This window comes from Brassica napus, chromosome C2 (assembly GCF_020379485.1).
Source record: "Brassica napus cultivar Da-Ae chromosome C2, Da-Ae, whole genome shotgun sequence".
NCBI lineage: Eukaryota > Viridiplantae > Streptophyta > Magnoliopsida > Brassicales > Brassicaceae > Brassica > Brassica napus.
The window spans coordinates 47921728-47942969 of NC_063445.1; the positions used below are offsets into that span (position 1 = coordinate 47921728).

Consider the following 21242-nt stretch of genomic DNA (forward strand, 5'->3'; position numbering starts at 1 on the left):
CAGGTTTGTACTTGTACAATTTGGTAAAACATGTTTTTCTTTTGTATGTATTATCTACAAGAACCGTACCCAACTCTTGCCAAATGTTACGAGTCATACAAGGATCTTCCTACGTTTCAGAACGCAATCCCAGAGATGCAGCCAGATGCTCCTGTTTCCGCCAGCTGAAGCTACTCTCACCTCCAATAAAACCTCACAGACAACGACTTGAATTATAATACATTGTACTCAATACCTAGATGTATCATATTAACCACCAGTTTACTTCTTAGTTCCTCTGCTTGTATTATAAATAAAGGTCACAGAGTTTGGAACTCTAAAAGATGTTTTATTCATTCAGAGGAAGCCTCTGTCTCTAAGACTCTGGACCGTCTCCTTTACCGCATCTTCAACCTCAGTAAAAACCATCCCCATCTCAATCAATCTCTTAGCCGCATTTTTACATGGCGTAAGCCCTGGTTGTGTTTCTTTATCAAACCTGTGAACATCAAACTCAGGGAAGAGTTTGGACACTAGAGCAGCGAACTCACTGAACTGATAAGTCCCATTACTGCACAGAAACCGACCAGAAGCTTCAGGTGTTTCGAAAAGCATCACGTGAGCTTTAGCTACATCTCTCACGTGCACCACACCGAGCCAGTGATGCTCTTGTGTCTCGGTCGAGCCTTGTAAGAGCTGGAGCAAAACGGCGCAGCTTGCGTTAAGGCTAGGTTGCAGTAGTGGTCCGAGGCATGTGGATGGATGGATGGTGACAATGTTGGTTCCATGCTTCTCCGAAAATTCCCAAGCCGCTTTCTCAGCTAGTGTCTTCGAAATTGGATACCATTTCTAAAAATCGAAATTATAAACAAATAAATATACAATTAAAAGATTCCATTAATTATGCTGGAAATCAAAATTATAAGCCAATAAATACTATATAATTAAAAGATTTAATAAATTATATTTCAAAAATTGAAATTATAAACCAATAAATAAATAAAAAATTCCGTAAAAGTTATGTGTGATCCAAATTATAACCAATAAATACATAATTAAAAGATTCCGTAACTTATGCCTAAAATTAAAAATTATAAACCAATAAATACACAATTAAAAGATTCAATAAAACTATGTTTAAAATCGAAACTATAACCAGTAAATACATAACTTAGGAGGTGTTATTGGTTTATATATTTTGATTGATTTAGAAATTCATATAGTATTTATAAATCCAAGTAAAATATGCAAATCCGGAGGTTTTTCCTTGGATTTGAGTCTTTGTATTTTTAACTAAAAAATCCAAACAAATCCATTCAAATCCATTATTAAATCAAATATATTAGTAAATCCGTACGATTGAATAACACTTGATTTGATATAGAATTTATGAATCATTAAACCAATAACACATGATTTTAATACAGATTTAAAAATCATAGAACTAATAACACTAGATTTAGTTCGGATTTTCAAATCCATTAAAATACAACAACCAATAACCCCTGCTAAAGATTCGATACGAAGTTGTGTTTATAATCGAAATTACAAACCAACAAATAAACAACTAAAATTCCATAAAAAAATAAACCGATAAATATATAATTTAAAGATTCCATAAATAAATTAAGTTTAAAATCGAAATTAATGAACCTGCATCGACTTGCAATAATCGAGATCGGTCCACGACGACTCATCGACGAGTTTTCCTTCCGACCAATTAGGGTTCGGAACCAAAGCCGAGATAGAGGAAGTGATCACCACGCGCCTCACATTGAACCTATTAGCTGCTAGCAACACGTTGATCGTTCCCTTAACCGCTGGTTCGACCAGCTCCTTCTCGGGATTCTCCGGTGGATCCAACGCACAAGGCGACGCCACGTGGAACACTCCAGCGCATCCGTCCACGGCTCTGGCGATGGCGTCGGAGTCCAGGAGATCTGCTTCGAAGATCTTGATCTCGGTGTTTGTGTCGTCGGATCTTGGTAGTTTGAGGAGATGAGTCGGGTCGGATCCTGGAAAGATGGAGGCGTGGATTTTGGTGTATCCGTTGTCAAGTAATGTTCGGATAATCCAGGATCCAATGAAACCGTTGGCTCCGGTTACACACACTGTCTCCTTCGCCATTGGTGATAACGTATGAGCTCACAGATCTCTTCCTATAAAATGCTTGATTTTAAGTGGATGATGCTTCGGTTGCCCAAAAAAAAAAAGTGGATGATGCTTCGGTATTTATTATTTTTATTTTCGGATTAAAATTGGGTATTTTGTTATTTTTCTCAAGATCGGAATAAAAAATTTCCCAGTTAAAAAGAGGGATTCCTTTTTCATTACCAGAGAGAGAGAGACTTATTTGTCGGCATGGTATTACATTGTGGTATTATGTTTTTTTTTTCTGTGGATAGGTAATTATGCTATTACAAACTATGAGAAATATTAGAAAACGATTTTATAGCCGGCAATTATATTTGTTTTATGAGGATTCACATTTGACTGCACCATTCTGAGCTATTCTATGAGATTCATGCCTGACGTTACTCCTTGCGTCATGCCGAAGATTTCCTATATGCTCTTTTCCATAAATCTACATAATTCGCATTTGCTGAGATTCGAAACTCAAATCTCCTGGTGTACAAGCATTAATGAACCATTAATCAAACTATTGGACTAAGGGGACTTCCACACATTGTGGTATTATGTTATGAGCGCATTATGTTACAAATAAAAATAATAATAAAATTTTATGATCCCATTACAATTTGAATTTTTTAGCATCTCCAATGTATTACTCTAAGTTTTACTTCAAAATAGTGTAACTCCAAAATGAAGTTAGGTTTTACTCTAATGTATTACTCTATCTTTTATTCAAAAAATAATTTTTTTTTAATTTAGTTGATAATTGTTTGTAGTACCTTCAACTTATAAAAATTTAACAACTAACCCAACTATTTTATGTTTACAAAATTTCCATAATAATATATTTTATTTAAATTAAATATTTATCATTAAAAATACAACTAGATATTATCTTCCCATTTCAATTCGTGCAGTTTTATCTTATGCAATTTAATTCTAAAATATTTTTATGCATTAAAAGAACATAAAGAAAAAATAAAGTTTGGTTTTGTAATTTGGATTATATATTGGATCCCATTGTTTGTGCATATATCAAGTTCAACAAGTATAAATGTTATCAATCAAAATTTTGACCCACAGATTAAAAAACTCATCTATTCAGTTTGAATAATACTTCACTGATTTTGGTAGTTTCGAAAATAATTTACCGAATTATTAAATTACTTATTTATATTATATTATATTTATTTTATATTATTTATTCTTAGTTTTGACTTTTATGAGTTTATGCATATTTTATGTAAACTATTAAATAATCTTTTGCGGAGTATTATAACTTTTTAGGGCTTTTTGCAAAAGTGACTCAAAACTTGGAGTCAAACAGAAAACTAACCTTTTCTTTTGACTCCTTTTTTTTTTGAGATTTTAACCCCACACCTGCACTTTATCTACGAAAATGCCATTAACATTTTTTTTTTTTTTTTTTCGAAAATGGCTTCTTTACTGTCTCAACCTCATCTTCTTCAAGTATTTACAATACTGCCACTGCAATGAATAGTGGCAACAACCTTGTACGAACTGTTTGGAGCTTTTAATGCCCTTTAATGCACGTAAATCTCTTTACACTCTCTCTGTTTCAATTGTTATGAACTAAAAACAACATTTCTTTCACTTTCTCTCTATATTCATCCAAAAAACTCAAGCTTTTGATTCAAAATATGGGCTATGGTTGCAGAGCCATATTTCTTTCGTTTTGACTTACGGTTGCTTTCGTTTGAGGTTCTGGGTGGTTGGAGAAGACCCTGTGTGCAAACGAAGTCATCTCACCTAGTTTAAGGTACGAATTTGAATTTTTTTTCAAGATCTGTTCGCGTAGAAGACTTACTAGTAAGTCATCTGTATGTAGAAGACTTACTGATGAGTCTTCTGGTCAAACGGACGACTTAAATTAAGTCGTCCAGCTTTGTTTGTTAAAAAAAACACTTCAGACGACTTATATATACGTCGTCTACGAGAAACGGGCTAGTTTTGCATTTGACCGAATCGTGTCAGATCTTTGACTATTTCTGGACGACTTATAATTCAGTCGTCTCTGGGGAAGTTAAAATTTCAATATTTTATGAAAACTTGACGACTTACGTGTAAGTCGTCCTAGGTTAGTTTTGTAATTGAAAAATAAAACTTCATAATTTAACTTTAACCAGACGACTTAATATAAAGTCGTCCCTCCAGAAGACTTAATTTAAAGTCGTCCGGGGAAAGCAAAGTCGTCCAGAATTTTTCCCAATTTTCTGGTCAAACCTTGCTTATCCCGGACGACCTTAAATTAAGTCGTTTAGCTGGACGACTTTCATCTAAGTCGTCTGGAGAAAGTTAAATTTCAAGTTTTATTTTTCAATTACAAAACTAACCTAGGACGACTTACGTGTAAGTCGTCAAGTTTTCATAAAATATTGAAATTTTAACTTTCCCAGAGACGACTGAATTATAAGTCGTCCAGAAATAGTCAAAGATCTGACACGATTCGGTCAAATGCAAAACTAGCCCGTTTCTCGTAGACGACTTATATATAAGTCGTCTGAAGTTTTTTTTTTAACAAACAAAGCTTGACGACTTTAGACGTCCCTTTTTCAATTGCAAAAGTGACCTCTTTAGACGACTTACCTTTAAGTCTTCTGGACGACTTAATGCTAAGTCGTCTGCGGCAATGTTTATTGAACTTCTTCATTTCCCTTTTCTCTATGTTTACTAATGTGTTTTATTTTGAAATTTGCAGATGATTTTTCAGTTACATGCAGTGTATGGAGAATGGTTGTTGAGAGATTTCCGTTGGGATTTTGTGGTTGATGATCTCAAAGGAGGAAGATTGTTTTTATTGAATGAAGATTCAACACATGCTGAACTTGTTGCAATGGCTCAAGAAGATTATAACCTGGACATGAGAACAGTGAGTGTGGAGATTAGCTACTCATTACCAGCAGAAATGATGATGGCTCCAGGCAGTCTTCCCATTCATGTTACAAGTGATAGACAAGTTCGAAACTTGCTGGAGATACTCAAAACCCATAGAGTATGTCTTTGTGTATCAAGCCGCAGCAAGGTCGAAACGGTTTCAGAGAAAAGGGATATTGATGAAGCTGGTGAATGGGAAAAAGATGTTGGTGATAATGATGAAGCTGGTGAATGGGAAGAAGATGTTGGTGATAATGATGAAGCTGGTGAATGGGAAGAAGATGGGGAGGAGGAAAATGGGGAGGAGGATGCTGATAATTCTATTGTTGGTGAAACGGATCAGAATGGTGGGGATTACAGTCTTTATGGAAAGGTTCCAGATGAGGACGAGGAAGATGATGATAATATTTGTTTTGAAGAAATCCAAAAGACATATGCTAAGACAAATGCTATTGAAGGAGGAAAATCGAATGGTACCAGTATCTATGTCAACCAGAGTTTTGTTAGCAAGGGTGCTCTGCTTTCAGAGCTGCGGTTGGCAGCAGTGAGGGGTAAGTTTTCTTTCAAATTATACAAATCAACGAAAACTCTCGTTGTGGCAACATGTCCGGTTAGCTATTGTGGATGGAAGGTCAGAGCGAGTGTCAAACATGGGACAAACACGTTTTGGGTAACAAAGTATGTGGAAAAACATTTATGCTCAGCGGGAGACCGAATCGCTCAGCGGAGACACTGTACTCCGAAGTATGTAGGTAGTCTTTTCATTGATCGTGTTGGAATCATTGATGGGATAACTCCGCAGCATATCACTGATGCAATGAGGAACATGTTTGGCATGGCGCTTGATTACACCACTTCATACAGAGCACTGTTATATGCACAAAGATTGGTGAGAGGATCAGCAGAAGAAGGGTATTCGCGTCTGGCATCATATCTCGAGCAAATCTCCATTGCAAATCCTGATTCTATCACGGCGATAGAACTTGATTCTATGAAAAGATTTAAGTATCTATTTCTCTCTTTTGGAGCTTCTATCAAAGGTTTTAAGTATCAGAGAAGGGTCATTGTGGTGGATGGAACTCACCTAAGTGGAAAGTATGGAGGAACTATGTTAGTTGCAGCCGCACAAGATGGCAATTTTCAGATATTCCCATTGGCTTTTGGGATCGTGGATGAGGAAGATATACCTTCTTGGGAATGGTTTTTCACAAAATTGGCTAGTTGTATATCTCATGACAAGCCTCTGGTGATAGTCTCCGACCGGCACAAGGCCATTAAAAGTGCGTGTGATAAGGTGTTTCCTTGGGCAACCCGAGGAATATGTTATTATCACCTTCAAGATAACATTGTCAAAAAGTTTAAAGGGAAACATCTCATGTACTTGGTGAAAGGGGCTGCTTATGCTCACACGGTTTACGATTTTGACCGGTACATGGCTGAGATACGGAGTGCAAACCCGGAACTTGCAACGTATTTGGAGAAAGCCGACGTCAGGCTATGGTCAAGGGTTTATTGTAAGGGGAACAGGTTCAACATAAAAACAAGCAACATTGCTGAATCTATTAATTCCGCACTGAAGCGAGCAAGAGGATTTCCGATTACGTTCCTGCTGGAGTTCATAAGGCAGAAGTTAGGAAAATGGTATTGGAAAAGGAGACAAGATGCTTTGAGTCTCACAACTGAACATAGCGGGGGTGTTGAATACTTGCTTGCTGTTCGAGAAGAGATAGCGGGTACGATGACGGTCGAACCAATTGATGGATGGCATTTCTTTGTCAAAGGTGGCAAAATGGACTGTGTGGTTGATTTGGAACATGCAAAGTGTGATTGTGGTGTCTATGGAGTGGAGAAAATACCTTGCTCTCATGCTATAGCTGCTGGAATACATGCTGGTTTGCATATCTCCACACTTGTATGTCCACTGTACTCAAAGAATTATCTGTATGCAGGATACTCAGAGAATATATATCCTATCGTGTCACAACATATTGAGGAACGAGAATGCTTTCCTCCAGAACTAAAGCGTGGTCGGGGGAGACCGAAGAAATCAAGATGGCAATCTTGGTTGGAGCTATCTAGGATGAGAGGACACAAACCCAGGAAGAAACACAGGGCACGGAGATGCTCAAACTGCAAGGAAACTGGCCATACGAAACCACAATGTACACAAAATTTTTAAGTCGTCCCGTCTTGATTACCCGTCCAGACGACTAAATTTTTAGTCGTCCAGTGTATTTTATTTTTAGACGACCTTCTACTAAGTCGTCCAGTGTATTTTATTTTTAGACGACCTTCTACTAAGTCGTCCAGTGTATTTTATTTTTAGACGACCTTCTACTAAGTCGTCCAGTGTATTTTATTTTTAGACGACCTTCTACTATCCCTTCAAGTGTATTTTATTTTTAGACTACCTTCTACTATCCCTTCAAGTCGTCCAAACCTTCTAGACGACTTATTTGTAAGTCGTCCAGTTGGAAAACCTTCCAGACGACTTATAATAAGTCGTCCAAACCTTCTAGACGACTTATTTGTAAGTCGTCCAGTTGGAAAACCTTCCAGACGACTTATTTCTTCCAGACAACTTATATATTTACAAGTTCAAATACAAACACTAATCTTCCAGACAACTTATATATTTACAACTTATATATTTACAAGTTCAACTTATATATTCAAATACAAAGACAAGTTCAAATACAAACACTAATCTAATCATACAAGCCCACGAACCTATCACCATCCACATTTTCTTTTAGATGCTGATCAACAAGCTCCTTCCATATATCCACCGCCATATTATCCCTCATTTTCTTTGCGTTGCACCTAGCAAAGTCTTTAGGGTCAAAGGAGACACCGAGAGCATGACATTCAATGTACTTTAAAGTGTACACGCCACAATCACCATTGTTGGCCGTGGGTACACCTTTCAGCGGTCTCTCATATGTGTATGGCTCCAACCCGTATTTGACCCGTATTTCGTCGGTGGCTGCGCACTCAACAAGCAGATAAGGGACCATCTGGAGAAAAGGCTCCATTATCGCATCCCATGCGTCTGGTACACTAGATGAAGGTATGCTGTCCCAGACGACTATGTGCCTCTTAGGGATCGATATCCAAATAGCAACCCAATGCTTGTCGTCCAAGTTCACTGGCGCATAGATATCATCAATGTCCTCCCCCCACTTCTTGTTTGATTGGCAAAATGAAGGTATTGATCCGTCATAAAAATACGACGCCCCACCAGGTAGAACTCTTCCTAAACCTTTGTGATCAGGTTCCGATGTTTTGAAGAGGTGATACTGCTCTCTCCAAGACTGGGAAAAGTTGTGATCCAGGAAGCACATTCGCTCGCTCCTGAAAGCTTGTGGGTTCTCCTGATACCTCTGCCTTAGCACATTAATCCAAGCATCTATATGCTGCATATTAAATATAACAAGTTAGAAGTTACCAGACGACTTAAATATAAGTCGTCTACGTGGTCGTCCAAGTAGACGACTTTCCAGACGACTTATAATAAGTCGTCTGGAAAGTAGTCTACTTGGACGACTTTGTAGACGACTTAAATCGTGTGCAGAAGACTTACGCAGTCTTCCAGCCATCCTCTGGCTGTCCGGAGGAAGTGGTACCACCTTGTTGGTGATGTACGTGGTTTGTCCTCGGTCTTAGTTAAATAATGACTGCAAACAAAAAAAGCAATCAGTTTTGGACGACTAAATCAAGCTATTATGGGTAAAGCAATCACTTACGGATCAGTTTTCAACCAATCAGCGAGTTCCTTCAACCGATCTTTGTTTACTGGCGGAAATGGATTATAGGCTCCCACTTTATCTTTTTTTTTCTCTGCCGTATAAGGAGATCTCACAGTGGGAGCAGGTTTCTTCGCTCTTTTACTCTTTGCACGCTTGTCCAATACAACCAGGCTCGGTTCTGAAACTGGATCGCTTGGCTCGGTGGAAGCGAGGCTCGGTTGTTGATCGGTGGAAGCGAGGCTCGGTTGGTGATCGGTGGAAGTGACAGCAACAATCTCTTTGGAGGTCTTATTTACCGAGAATGCCTCGGTTGCTGTATCCTCCGGCAACCATCTCTGCAATAAAAGTTGCACACAAGTTAACTCTGGACGACTTAAACAAAAGTTGTCTGGACGACTAGTTGGACCTGGACGACTTAAAATTAAGTCTTCCGTGGTCAACTAGTCGTCCAGACAACTTACGTTTAAGTCGTCCAGGGTCAACTAGTCGTCCAGACAACTTTTACAGTCGTCTGGACAACTAGTTAACCCTGGATTTGATACTAACCTCTTTGATTTGAGGAGGCTGTTTCTTTTGAGGAGGAGGCTGTTTCTTTTGAGGAGGAGGCTGTTTCTTTTGAGGAGGAGGCTGTTTCTTTTGAGGAGGAGGAGGCTGTTGTTTGGTTTGATGAGGAGGAGGCTGGTTACTAACCACGGTTTCTTTGGCATGAGGGGTAGGTTGTTTATCTTGAGGGGTAGCCTGTTTGTTTCTACCCCCGGTTTCTTTGGCAAGAGGGGTAGGCTGTTTATCTTGAGGGGTAGCCTGATTGGTGACACCAACCTTCTTCTCCACAGCTTCCAATCTATCGGACAACTTCCTAAACTCCCTCATGCACTTATTAAACCCTTTTTTCATGCAGTCAGCTACGCCCTTGAACATAATTTCCAACTCCTCTCTGGTCACCCCTCTAGCCTCTTCTCTAGCCTCTTCACTAGCCACTTTAGGAGCCTCTTTACGAGCTTTCTTCCGAGGTCTTGGATTGTCTTCCTCCTCCTCCTCCTCCTCCTCCAACACAACCATCTCTTTGGCCTTCTTTGATGGAGTCACAACCTTAGGTTTTGTATTGACCTTAGTACCAGTGACTTCCCAGCAATCCATGGTCCACTTCCACGGTCTCCGCTCATACATGACTTTAATGATGTTCTCCGCGGGCAGGTCCTCAACCTCAGAGTCCCATTTTGGCCACATTTCACTAATGTCCTTCTCAACAAAGTTGATCACGCGGGTCTGCAGTAAATAGAAGAATCGAGTTAGATATTTGAAAAAAAATACTAAATAGACGACTTAATTATAAGTCGTCTACTATGTCGTCCAGCTGGAAGACCTTCCAGACGACTTATAATAAGTCGTCTAATAAGTCGTCCAGCTGGACGACCTTCCAGACGACTTATAATAAGTCGTCTGCGCAGACTTTTGGATTGAAGTAAATACCTGACTCAAGATAGCAGCTTTCATTGATCTGCGGCCTCTGCTGCCCTCGTAAGCCAGTATCGGTGGAGACGGACTGTCTGCTCTGGGACCACCAATACTAGCACCCAATTCCGGCATAGCTGTGTACGTCCAGACCTGAAGAACTTGTATAAACCCATCCACGGTGTAACAGCCAGCAATTTCTTTGTTCCACAAAGAGTCCATCAGCACCTTAAATGCGACTCTCCCCCATGGATAATTCTCAAACCGTTCTAAATCCATCACTAGCCTTGCCAGAGTAGATCGTGTAGCGGTTGAAAACTTTCTCCCTTCAATGAATCCAGTGAAGATGGAGAGGTACGCGAGCCGCTTGCGATCTTCCCTGGACCAATCCCCGCATCTCTGCAGTGCTGCTATTATCTGATCAGTAGTTGGCCCAGCTTCCAGATGAACTCCCAGCATCCCCCAGAAAGAAACCATCTCTGGGGTAACGTCACATTTTGGTGTCTCAAGGTCCTCGATGTACTCGCAGTTTAGACCAGTGAGGTTTTCAAACTCTAACAGTGAAAACCTCAAAGGTTCTGGACCAACGAGAGACCACATCTCATACTTCTTCTTAATGTCCAGCTTGAAACTGAGCATGTAGTGAACCAGCCTTGAAGCCCAACCAAATCCCTGCTCCTTGAACTTGATGAAAACTCCCAAACTCGACTCCTTGAGCTCTTCAAATTCGTCATCAGTAAGAGCTTTCCTAAGAGCAGTATGCAACTTGCTGTTATCCGTATGATACGAAATGCTATTGTGGGCTTCTGGTTCTTCCCCTGATGTGTATAACCTACGGGGGAGTTCTGGAATATCCATCCTTTTTGTCTGCAAAATAATCAAAGACAACGATATAAGTCCAGACGACTTAGTAGACGACTTATAATTAAGTCGTCTGGAAAGTCTTCCAAATGGACGACTTATATTTAAGTCATCTACTAAGTCGTCCAGTTGGAAGACTTTCCAGACGACTTAAATTACTTACAAGTCTTCCAGTCGCAGAAGGAGTTGGAGTACTCGTCATTGCGGTTATAGATCTGAAAAAATAAACGTGAAACGGTGAGAATGAGTAAATTGATAGAGACAACGTTTTATGTTCATCTTTTCCTCGAGATTGATGACTTAGCGGCGTTAGGGTTTACAGAGAAACGGCGCTAAGGTTTACAGAGAAGAAGCGGCGGCGCTAGGGTTTAGAAGAAGCGGCGGCGCTAGTGTTTAGAACGTTGGTGACCACGGTGGCGAGGGCGACGGTTTGTTCGGAAATAGTGGAAGCGGCGGCGCTAGGGTTTAGAGGAATCGGCGGCGCTAGGGTTAGAAGAAGCTGCGGCGACAACGGTGAGAATGAAGTGAGATAGATAGCCGATGTTGAGAACGATGGTTTGTTCGGAAATCGTGGGAATTCGAAATCGCCTTTGAGAGAGAACTGTTAGGGTTTCTGAATATCGCGAAAAATGAAAAAAAAAAAAAAAATCACCTTATATATTGGGTAAATAATCCGGTTAGCTTTAAAATTACATTGGTAAACTTTAAGGTTTGGTCCGGTTTAGACGACTTATTCTGGCTGATAATGTACAACAGACGACTTAATATTTAGTCGTCTGTTTTCAGACGACAAAATATTAAGTCGTCCTAGACCCTAAAATGAACCCCTAAACTAAAATGACTAGATTAACTAACTAACCACGTTATAAAATCAAATTATACTTAAATAGTGTTTACTATACACAGAAATGAACACGCATAAGTAATTTTAAAAATTTTCAAAAACGGTTTTAATGCTTTCCAAAATCTAACCCTAAGAACACATACAATACTACAACATATGTTGATGAAACATAAACTTAAGAATATCATGACTCACTACTTTCACTCATCTATGCTGAAAACAATTGAAATTTGTTATATCTTAATTTATACCTCCTAAGACATATGTTAATTACATAATTCCCATTTTTCACTTATCAAAATATTTTTTACAAAATTTTTAAATTATGTTTAAGACTAACTGTCCAGACGACTTTAAGTTAAGTCGTCTGGACGACTTATTTTCAAGTCGTCTAAACAGACGACTTGCGAGGGGTAGAAACGTAAAAAGAATTCCGTTTTTTTGTTTGGTCACAAGGGGATAGTTGTAATTTCAATAGCCTTTTAGGTTACTTTTGCCTTTGACCCAAGTTGGGGTATTGTTTTGGGTTTTACTCCAAGTTTTGAGTCACACTTGGCAATTCTCCCAACTTTTTATGTTATTATATTATTTTAAGTATGAAATAAAAAAAAATTAAAGATTAAAAGAACCATTTCATAAATAGAAAAAGTTTAACTCCAAAATAGAGTAATGGGTAAGATTACTCTATAAATAGAGTAACACTAGCCATTACTCCATTTTGGAGTTGAATATGGAGTGGGGCTCTAGAAGATCTTACTCCAAAATTGAGTTTGGATTCAAAAAATGAAGTAGAGTTAGAGATACCTTTAGAGACCCTTTTTTATTTTCCAATTAAACTATAGAAACATTTAGTGTTTGAGACACATTTTTTCTTGTGGAAAAGACTATTATGATGCTCTCTCTTCTTACTCCACTTTATTATGTTTCTTTTTTTCATTTAGTTTTATCTCAAATTCTAAAATATATTAAACAAAAATAATTGTCATAATAAATTATATATAAAATTATCTATATTTTAAGATCTATTTTCATATATATATAAACAAATTAAGTATAGACATGGACACCAAAGCGTGGATAGTAGAATTATAAACTAGTTGTAGACGGAGGTCGTTTATTGATACTTTCAAAAACTTATTCTTCGCCATAGTTCCAGGAAGGAGAAACTCACATAACCATGTTTCCACCATTACTCCCACCGTCACCGGCACAACGGACGCCACTACCACGATCGAGCGGTTCCAACTCGCTAAATGTCTTATCTTTCAAACCGATGAGCTGTCTTATCGGAGATCGAGAGAGAGTTGCGTTAGATTGGATGTACAACGGATCAAAAGATGAGACCTTTCGCGAGTTAGAACTGAAACTCGATCGTGGTGATGGCGTCGATGGTGCCGGTGACGGGGAGAGTTACGGTGGAAACGTAGTTATGTGGGTTTCTCCTTTTCCGGGACTATGTCGAATAACAAGTTTTTAAAGGTATCAGCCAACGACTTCTGTGTTAAGATGTCCATGTCCACAATTAGTCTATAATTCTACTATACAAGCTTTGGTGTCCACGTCCACACTTAATTTTGTTTATACACACATATATATATATATATATATATATATATATATATATATATATGGATCTTAAGAGATAAAAAATTTTATATATAATTTATTATGACAATTATTTTTGTTTAACATATTTTAGATTTTGAGATAAAAGTAAATGAAAACAAAAGTGAAATAAAAAAAATATAAAATATAAAATAACTAAAAGAACACATGCCAACATTCTCTTTTCCATAAGAGTATAGTTGTCCAAAATCCAGTCGATCCTATAAGAAAGTGCTTCACATGTAGAAATTGTCTCTACGTGTAAAAAAACTCAAAATGTATCCTAAAGAGTAATCGTGTCTTACAATTTGAAGTACTTTAAATTGTAGTTTTTACATTTTGACATATTGTGAACTTACAGACTACTTTGAATTTTGGAGTTGTTCTCATTTTGACTAAAATATCTTTGATGAAATTGTGGATGCGCATAGGATGCCGATGTAGTTTTAGACATGGACGCAAATGTAGTTTTGGATGTGAATAGAATGCCGATATGAACGTGAATGGGGATGTAATTGTGGATGTGAATGCCGATGTAGTTGTAATGTCTTCGCTTTCCTTCTCGAACATTCGCGCCTAATCTCTGTGACGAAAAAAAAAAAAAACTTTCACAGGTTTCAGGTCGAGAGTCATTGTTTGATCGGAAAACGGTAATAAAGAAGATGTGGGTTTAACAAAGACGTCTTATTTATGGTCGGAGAAAACGTTCAGTCGGTTACAAGAGAAATGAAGAGAATGCGACAGAGAGGAAGCCGGTGGCTCGATGAGCTACCAGAAAAGTACAACTAACGGCGAGATGAAGCAAAGGTGAAAACCCAAATCTAGCCGCCAAGTGTTAGTCAATGATTTCGGATCCTTCTCTCGTTGTTTCCCCTTTCCCTTATATAGTCGTCCTGATGTTTCGTCCTTGACCTAATTTACGCCATCTTGGTGGGCCTCCTCTGCTAGGCCGAAAAGCCCGTAGGCGTCCGAGCAGCCGCTGAGCCGAATATACTTCAGTCGACGATGATCGACTAAAAGTACTCAAGAGTCAAGCCGAGAGACCTGACTCTTGATCCAACCGATCGAGCCGTCGCTCTACCTAGTCCGGGCCAGGCCTTTCTATTCTTCGGGGCTTGTGGGGTGGTCAAATCCATCCTCTACAGTAAGTGCCCCCCCCCCCCAGTCCATTAGTGAGCGAAGTGCTTTCTGGCTCGTGATGGATTCTAAGGTTTGAAGGTTTGAGGGAATAGAAGGCCTGTCGGAAGGTTGGAGCGGTTGGTCGATGAGTCGCACATCGTCGTTCTCTCAGAAGCGAGCAGTAGAGGCTTTATCGCTCCTTTTCGACGTTGTGTCGCAGGGAAGGTTCTGGAATATTTCCGCTTGAGGCCGATTAGTCGCGGATATTCAGGTCCTGACTGACATGTCTAGATTAACCGTTGGTTTATTCTGATTTTAAGATGACCGACGTCTGATTTAGACGAGAAGCTGAACCGCCGCGAGGGTCCGCTGGACATTTGGGAGAGTTTCGAGGCCCAAATAGGCCCGTTTGAATTTAATGATGACGCCTCGAGTTTCCCCCCTTCTCTTCCTTTCATAACATGTCGAGAAGCGGAATCGTCGCGAGGGTCCGCTGGGTTTTTAGGGTGGATTTCGAGGCCCGTTTAGGCCCGAATAGACCTAATGACAGCGCCTCGAGTTTCCCCCCCTCTCTTTTCCTTATAAATACGCAGATCCCCTCTCATTTCTTCAAGTTTTCCTCCGCGATCAAAGGTACTTTCTCTCTCCTTTTCTTATCTCTCTAAGTGTTATAGCCTTCTTTCGACGCGTTCTTCGCCGTCTTGCTCCACCATGTCGTCAGGTCAGAGACTATCGAGGCAGCAGAAGGAGAAATCAGTTGCGGAGACGTCGGCTCCGGCTAGGAATCCTGACGGCGGTTGCATCGGGGACCTCGAATCGGCTCATCATACGGCGATGATGGATACAGTCAATTTGTCTCGCTCCCAGAGGCTTTTAGTCGCAGATGCGACGAGGCTTGCGAGAGAAGGAAGTGAGAATGTCGCTGTGAGGGACGCGACGGAGTGTGCGAGAGATGGACAGAGCGGGGCGGTGCCCGTTGACTCGATTACCTTGAGAGCTCGCGCAGTTTAAGACGATCCTTTGGAAGACGACGATTCTGAAGCCGAGTTGTTTCCGACGACCTTCTATCCCGAAGGGATTTTCGAGGAGCTTCCACGACTACATCCTGACTTATTGCGCCCTGCTTTTGTGGCTGGTCAAGATTGGGACGGTGTGGATGAGACTAAGTCGACCCCGAGGAGAGTGAAGAGGGTTCTTCGGGCCAAGAACGCTACAGGCGTGACCTTCCTCATTCCTACGAAGGAGCAGAGGCCTTGGTCTCCTCCGATCGGGTACCAAACGATATACGAGTCCTATTTCCAGGATGACACTCGCTGTTGGTTCCCCATCCCGCGACTGATCACCGCGTACGCTAGGCGGCGAGATCTTGCGATTAGTCAGTTACTGAACGGCTCGCTACGATTAGCCGTCACCTTATCAGTTCTGGCGGAGCAGATTGATATGCCGATGAGCGTCAGGTCGTTCGAGGAGATGACCTCGATAACCGACATGAAAGACGGAACCTACTCGGTGAAGATGCGACCAAACTGCAATATGTGCGCTGGTCAACCAAACAAGACGTAGAATTGGCAGCGTTCCTATTTTTTCCTCAAATCCGATGACTCGACTTTCGAGGAGCCTCCTCAAGAGGATTATCGGGTCCTATGGAACCGTTCTTGTGGTAGAATATCTTGTCGCGAGCTATGTCTGACTTTGTCGCTCTTAAGGAAACTTTCTTTTTATTTTGTTCGCAGTTGGCCATCCTACGTCTCCGGTCAATCCCGAAGATTTCCTGAAGAGCGTTCGAGCCGTCGCCTTGCTTCGAATCTATCGTTGGTCCGAGATCACCGTCGAGAAGATTTGTGAATTTAAGGACCGGATCGCTCGACGTGCGTTCTCTCGCCACTTCTGATTATTCTTTCGATCGCAAGGTTTATTTGTCGCTTCCTGACCTTTTCTGCCTTATGTTTTCAGGAGAGTGGAGATCTGATCTTTCGACAGTTCTTCCTATTCGCACTAAGCGACTAGACATCTTCCCGAGGGACATCCAGAAACAAGTTTCCGAGGCAAAGAGGATTGGAACTCTTCCTGACTTAAGCGCGATGCTAGCTTCCCAGCTAGGGCTGACTAGCGGGCAAGGGCCCTCGACGGTGGTTCCTCGCGTTGATGAGGTCCCCCCTTCCGATGCTAGAAATGCGGGGAAGGGTAAGAAAAGGAAGAGAGGTGGCTCGGGAGTCCATGGGAGCGTTGAGGAGACGAGCGTCGCTCCTCCTTCTGGTGAGCCCCAGAAGAAGAAGAAGAAGAGAAGGACAAAGAAGAAGTCCGCTGACGAAGAGTCAGAGAATCCCGAGGAACTGACTGAAATAGGGGAGGGAGATGTTCAGGAAGAAGAACTTCGACCCGAAGAAGAGGTTCTCGAAGGTGAGACCTCAGGAGAAAAAGACGACGAGGAGGAAGCCGTCGAAGAAGAGGAATCCGAGGCTTCCCTCGGCGCTGCCCACTCGGCCGATCCCGAAGAGGAGTCTGAGGGGTCGCCACTTCTGATAAGGGGGCGCGGCGATGAAGTTGGCAGCGAGGCGCGATCTCCCGATCCAATATCTCCTTACGAAAGGGCTCCGGCTCGTCCTAATGACGGGGCCGTCCAGATTGGTACCTCTTCTCGCGGTGACGCCGTCCTGAGGAGGGTTCCCGGAGTTAGCTTTCCCAATAAGGTTGACTTTCATTACGAGGGACCAGCTCCTTTGGCGTACGTTCCGGAGAAATGCGGGGAACTCCTTCGTCAATTAAGGGGAAGGGCGAAACCCCTGCCTGCTGTGAAGGACCTCATCTTCGGGGGCGAGTACGAGGAGGCTGCGAGGGCCAAGCTGTTGGTAAATAATTCGGTTCCCCTTTATCTTTTTCTTGCTTCATTCTTTTAGCGTCAGTCTCTTATGGTTTTCGTCGCTTCGCATGTTCAGGGGGATAGCGCGATTAATATCGTGATCGAAAAATACGATACTGCCCTGAAGGGATCTTTGAAGGAACTCAAGCTCGGCGTATTTCTTTTCTTGCTCGGCGAATATCTCGATAGTGGCTTGCGAGATGTCGGGAGACTTAACGGGTTAGTTACTCGCACTATTGCTCGAAGGGACGAGCTCAAAGCTGAGTTAGAGGCATCCCAAGGAGTCGTCCGTGAGCTTGAGCGAAAGAACGCCGAGCTTGAAAGTGAGAAGGCTTCACTCGCTGCATCCCATGAAAGAGAGATGAGGCGCCTTAGAGATTCCAGAATCCTGGAAGTGACGAGGGAAAGAGGAAGAGATGAGGCCGAGATGGCCGCGAAAGATAATCTTCGCTTCGCTAAGATTCGCTCCCGAGAAGAGCGACGAGGTCCTTACGAGGAGGCCCTGTTGCTTCATAGCCAAGCCTTCGGATCCAGGAAATGCCTTGAGGCCTTAAAGAGGGCTGGGAGCGACATCTCGCAAGCCACTATCGAGATATTCGCCGAGCAAGAAAAGAAATACGAGCAGGAAGCCGAGAAGCTCAAGGTGGGCGAGATACCCGAGGGAGATCTCACACTTTCTCCTCTTGTATTGGACTCTCAGTTTGTGGATGCTCGATTCTTGGCGAGTCTCGATCCGTATGGGTCCAACGCTGGCTTGATCGATCCGGAGACTGCAGCGAGTCTTCACGTTCCGCCTACTCATCCGACCAAAGAGTGACGTGAAGACCCGACGCCTCTTCTCGGAGGTCCTTTGGCTGCGCTTGGGGGAGAAACGCCTAATCGAGGAAACCGTGCTGCTGAAGATGACACTCCCGTCCTCGTGCTCTCGGACACTTCAGCCGAGAGATCCCGTCGAGGCAATGAAGGAGAGAACGTCGAGGCGCTAGAAGAAGCTGATCCAGAGATCGTCCCGAGATCAGACGAAGTGCATGTTTCTCCGGCTGTTCGTGGGTCGAGCGTTAGGGCTTCGGAGCTCTCCGCCCTCAACGATCGTGAAAGCAACCGGGAGGACTAGCTTCTCTTGTATGTTGTTTCTTTTCAGTCCCGGAGGACTTGTGTTGTTATCTTTTAGACTTTTGCCTTCTGAGGCTTTTATTCTGTCGTACTTTTCCTTTGAATTTCCATCTTTCCGACTTCTTGCCTTTAGTATATTTCTATCAGATTATCAACTTTATCTCGGACTTAGGCGTGTTTTAATTTTTGGACGGATCCATTGTCTCGATGTTATGCATGTCTATTAGATGCATGATTATAATTCGTCATGACTTTCTCTCGGTCGTTTTCCTCGACTTGCGATCTTTTGTCATTTAAGCTTTATTCTTTATTGCGAATCTTTGACGTTGACGGTTCCAAGTCGATCCCAATCGTAATTTCTAAGCGTTCGGTGGGCCAGACCTTACTTTAGTAAATTATAGGATGAGTTAGAGTCATTGTCTCGGCCGTGTTGGTTTAAATCGCAACACGGTCGACTCCCGTGAACACGTGTCTGATCAGGACATATCCAACGTGGGATGCGAGTACCAATACACTTGTTCGAGAAGCCTGGGCCTGCTCGTGTAGGCATCGCTTAAACGATCATCTGTTTCGGAGATTTTTTTTTTTCTTCGGCTGGACCCTTTTTTTTTGGGCTGCCTACGTATCCCTTTGCGGGAATCAAGCTATTCGTAGTTCTTAGATTGTGAGTAAAAGTGGCCTTTGAGGCGCATTTACTCGGTTTTTTTTTTTTTTTTTTTTTTTTTTTTTAAAGAGCGAGTAAAAGTGGCCTTAGTGGCGCATTTACTTGGTAAGGCGTTCGTCTTGACTAAGGATGGAAGAGGCGGAGATGTTTGGAGTTCCAAGCTCTCGGTACTGCTTCGCCTGTTGAAGTCTCGAGGCGGTATACTCCTGGATTGATGACTTCGACTATCTTGTATGGTCCTTCCCAGTTGGCTCCAAGCTTGCCGGCTTTCCACTCCTTAGTATTTTCGAAGACCTTTCTTAAGACAAGATTACCCATTTCGAGGGGACGCGATTTGATCTTTTTGTTGTAGTAGATCTCGATTTGATGCTGGTAATTCGGGATACGGAGTAGTGTTTGGTCGCGCTTTTCCTCGATGTCGTCGAGTGCGTCGAGCAGCATGTCGCGGTTGAGTTTGACGTTTTGTGGCATTCGCGATCGGCGCAAACTCGTCACATTCACTTCTGCGGGAGCCATTGCCTCGACGCCGTAGGCCATCGAGAAGGGTGTAGCCTTCGTCGCTCCACGAGGAGTTGTTCTGTGGGACCACAGGACACCGTCTAGTTCATCTGCCCAGCAACCTTTCTTTAAGTCGAGTCGTTTCTTCAGACCGTCGATGATGGTCTTGTTAGTCGATTCGGCTTGGCCGTTACTTTGCGGGTTTCTTGGGGTCGACATGTTGAGTCGAATTCGCCATCTGTGGCAGAATCCCTTGAAATGATGCGAGATGAATTGTGAACCGTTGTCTGTGATGATCTCGTATGGGAGCCCGTGTCGGCAGATTATGTTCTTCCAGACGAAGTTTTGCACCTCTTTCTCGGTGATGCTGGCATAGGTTTCGGCTTCAACCCACTTGGTGAAGTAATCTGTAAGGACCAGGATGAACTTCTTTTGGTGAGATGCCGGCATCGGACCGATGATGTCCATTCCCCATCGCATGAATGGGTATGGAGCAGTTAGGGTATGAAGGAACTCCATTGGGCTGTGTATGGTGGAAGCGTGACGCTGGCATTTGTCGCACTTGCGCACGTATGTCTCGCAGTCGGCGTTCATGGTTGGCCAGTAGAATCCGAGATTCTTTACTTTTAATGCGAGAGCTCGTCCGCCCGAGTGATTGGCTGCTGCTCCTTCATGTGTTTCGGCCATGACTAGTCTCGTTTCTTCGCCGGAGATACATTTGAGTAGCACCTTCGTCGCGGTCCATCGGTGTAGTTCCCCGTCCATGACAACGTAGTGTGCGCTACGTCACTTCAGTCGCCGCGCGTCCCATTTCTCGGTGGGCAATAAACCTTCAGCGAGGTAATCGATGATTTCCTTGCGCCAATCTGTTGGCTGATCATCTTGCGAAGGAGGTTCTGCTTCGTCGATGTCCATCGCTTCGCTAATCGCTGCTGCAATCGCAGTCTGCTCTGCCTTCGTGTCGATGCTCGGTTTCTCGATTTTATGGATTGGGATTGTCCTCTTGACTTGATCGTGTAGCTTGCTTCCTAGAGCAGCGAGGGCGTCGACACAGACATTTTCTCCGCGAGGAACCTTCGTGAGTTCGAAGAACTCGAAGTCTCGCGTGAGGTCTTGGACGAGTTTGAGGTAGGCATCCATCCTTTCGTTGCGGACGTCGTAATCACCGAGGTACTGGCTTACGACAAGTTGAGAGTCGCAGTAAGCGCTGACTCTTTTGGCTTTCACTGCCTTGGCGAGACGGAGCCCTGCGATGAGGGATTCGTACTCAGCTTCGTTGTTTGACGCCGCAAAACCAAAACTGAATGACTGCCGGATGAGTTCTCCTGTTGGTGATTGCAGTTGCACTCCTGCTCCCGACCCTTTACTCGTGGATGAACCGTTGACGTGTAGGATCCAGTTTACACTTGGTAGGATGAGGTCTTGCTCCAGCTCTGGTGTTAACTCGATCAAGAAGTCGGCAAGGACCTG

At 42.5% G+C, this 21242-nt stretch overlaps 2 protein-coding genes across 2 annotated transcripts; one reads left to right on the forward strand and one right to left on the reverse strand.

Moving 5' to 3' along the window:
- Positions 1-186: 186 nt before the first annotated feature.
- LOC106380669 (cinnamoyl-CoA reductase 1-like) lies at positions 187-2304 on the reverse strand. The gene is made up of 2 exons (XM_013820472.3): positions 1633-2304; positions 187-828 (listed from the first exon to the last, which is right to left on the reverse strand). The coding sequence occupies exons 1-2, from the start codon at positions 2104-2106 to the stop codon at positions 337-339; spliced, it is 966 nt and encodes a 321-aa protein (XP_013675926.1). The 5' UTR covers positions 2107-2304; the 3' UTR covers positions 187-336.
- A 13044-nt stretch (positions 2305-15348) lies between these two features.
- Positions 15349-18314, forward strand: LOC106377751 (meiosis-specific protein ASY2-like). Its single transcript, XM_048749169.1, has 5 exons — positions 15349-15580; positions 15650-16180; positions 16371-16505; positions 16591-17486; positions 17535-18314. Exons 1-5 carry the CDS (start codon positions 15349-15351, stop codon positions 18312-18314), a joined length of 2574 nt encoding a protein of 857 aa, XP_048605126.1.
- The last annotated feature ends 2928 nt before the right edge of the window (positions 18315-21242 follow it).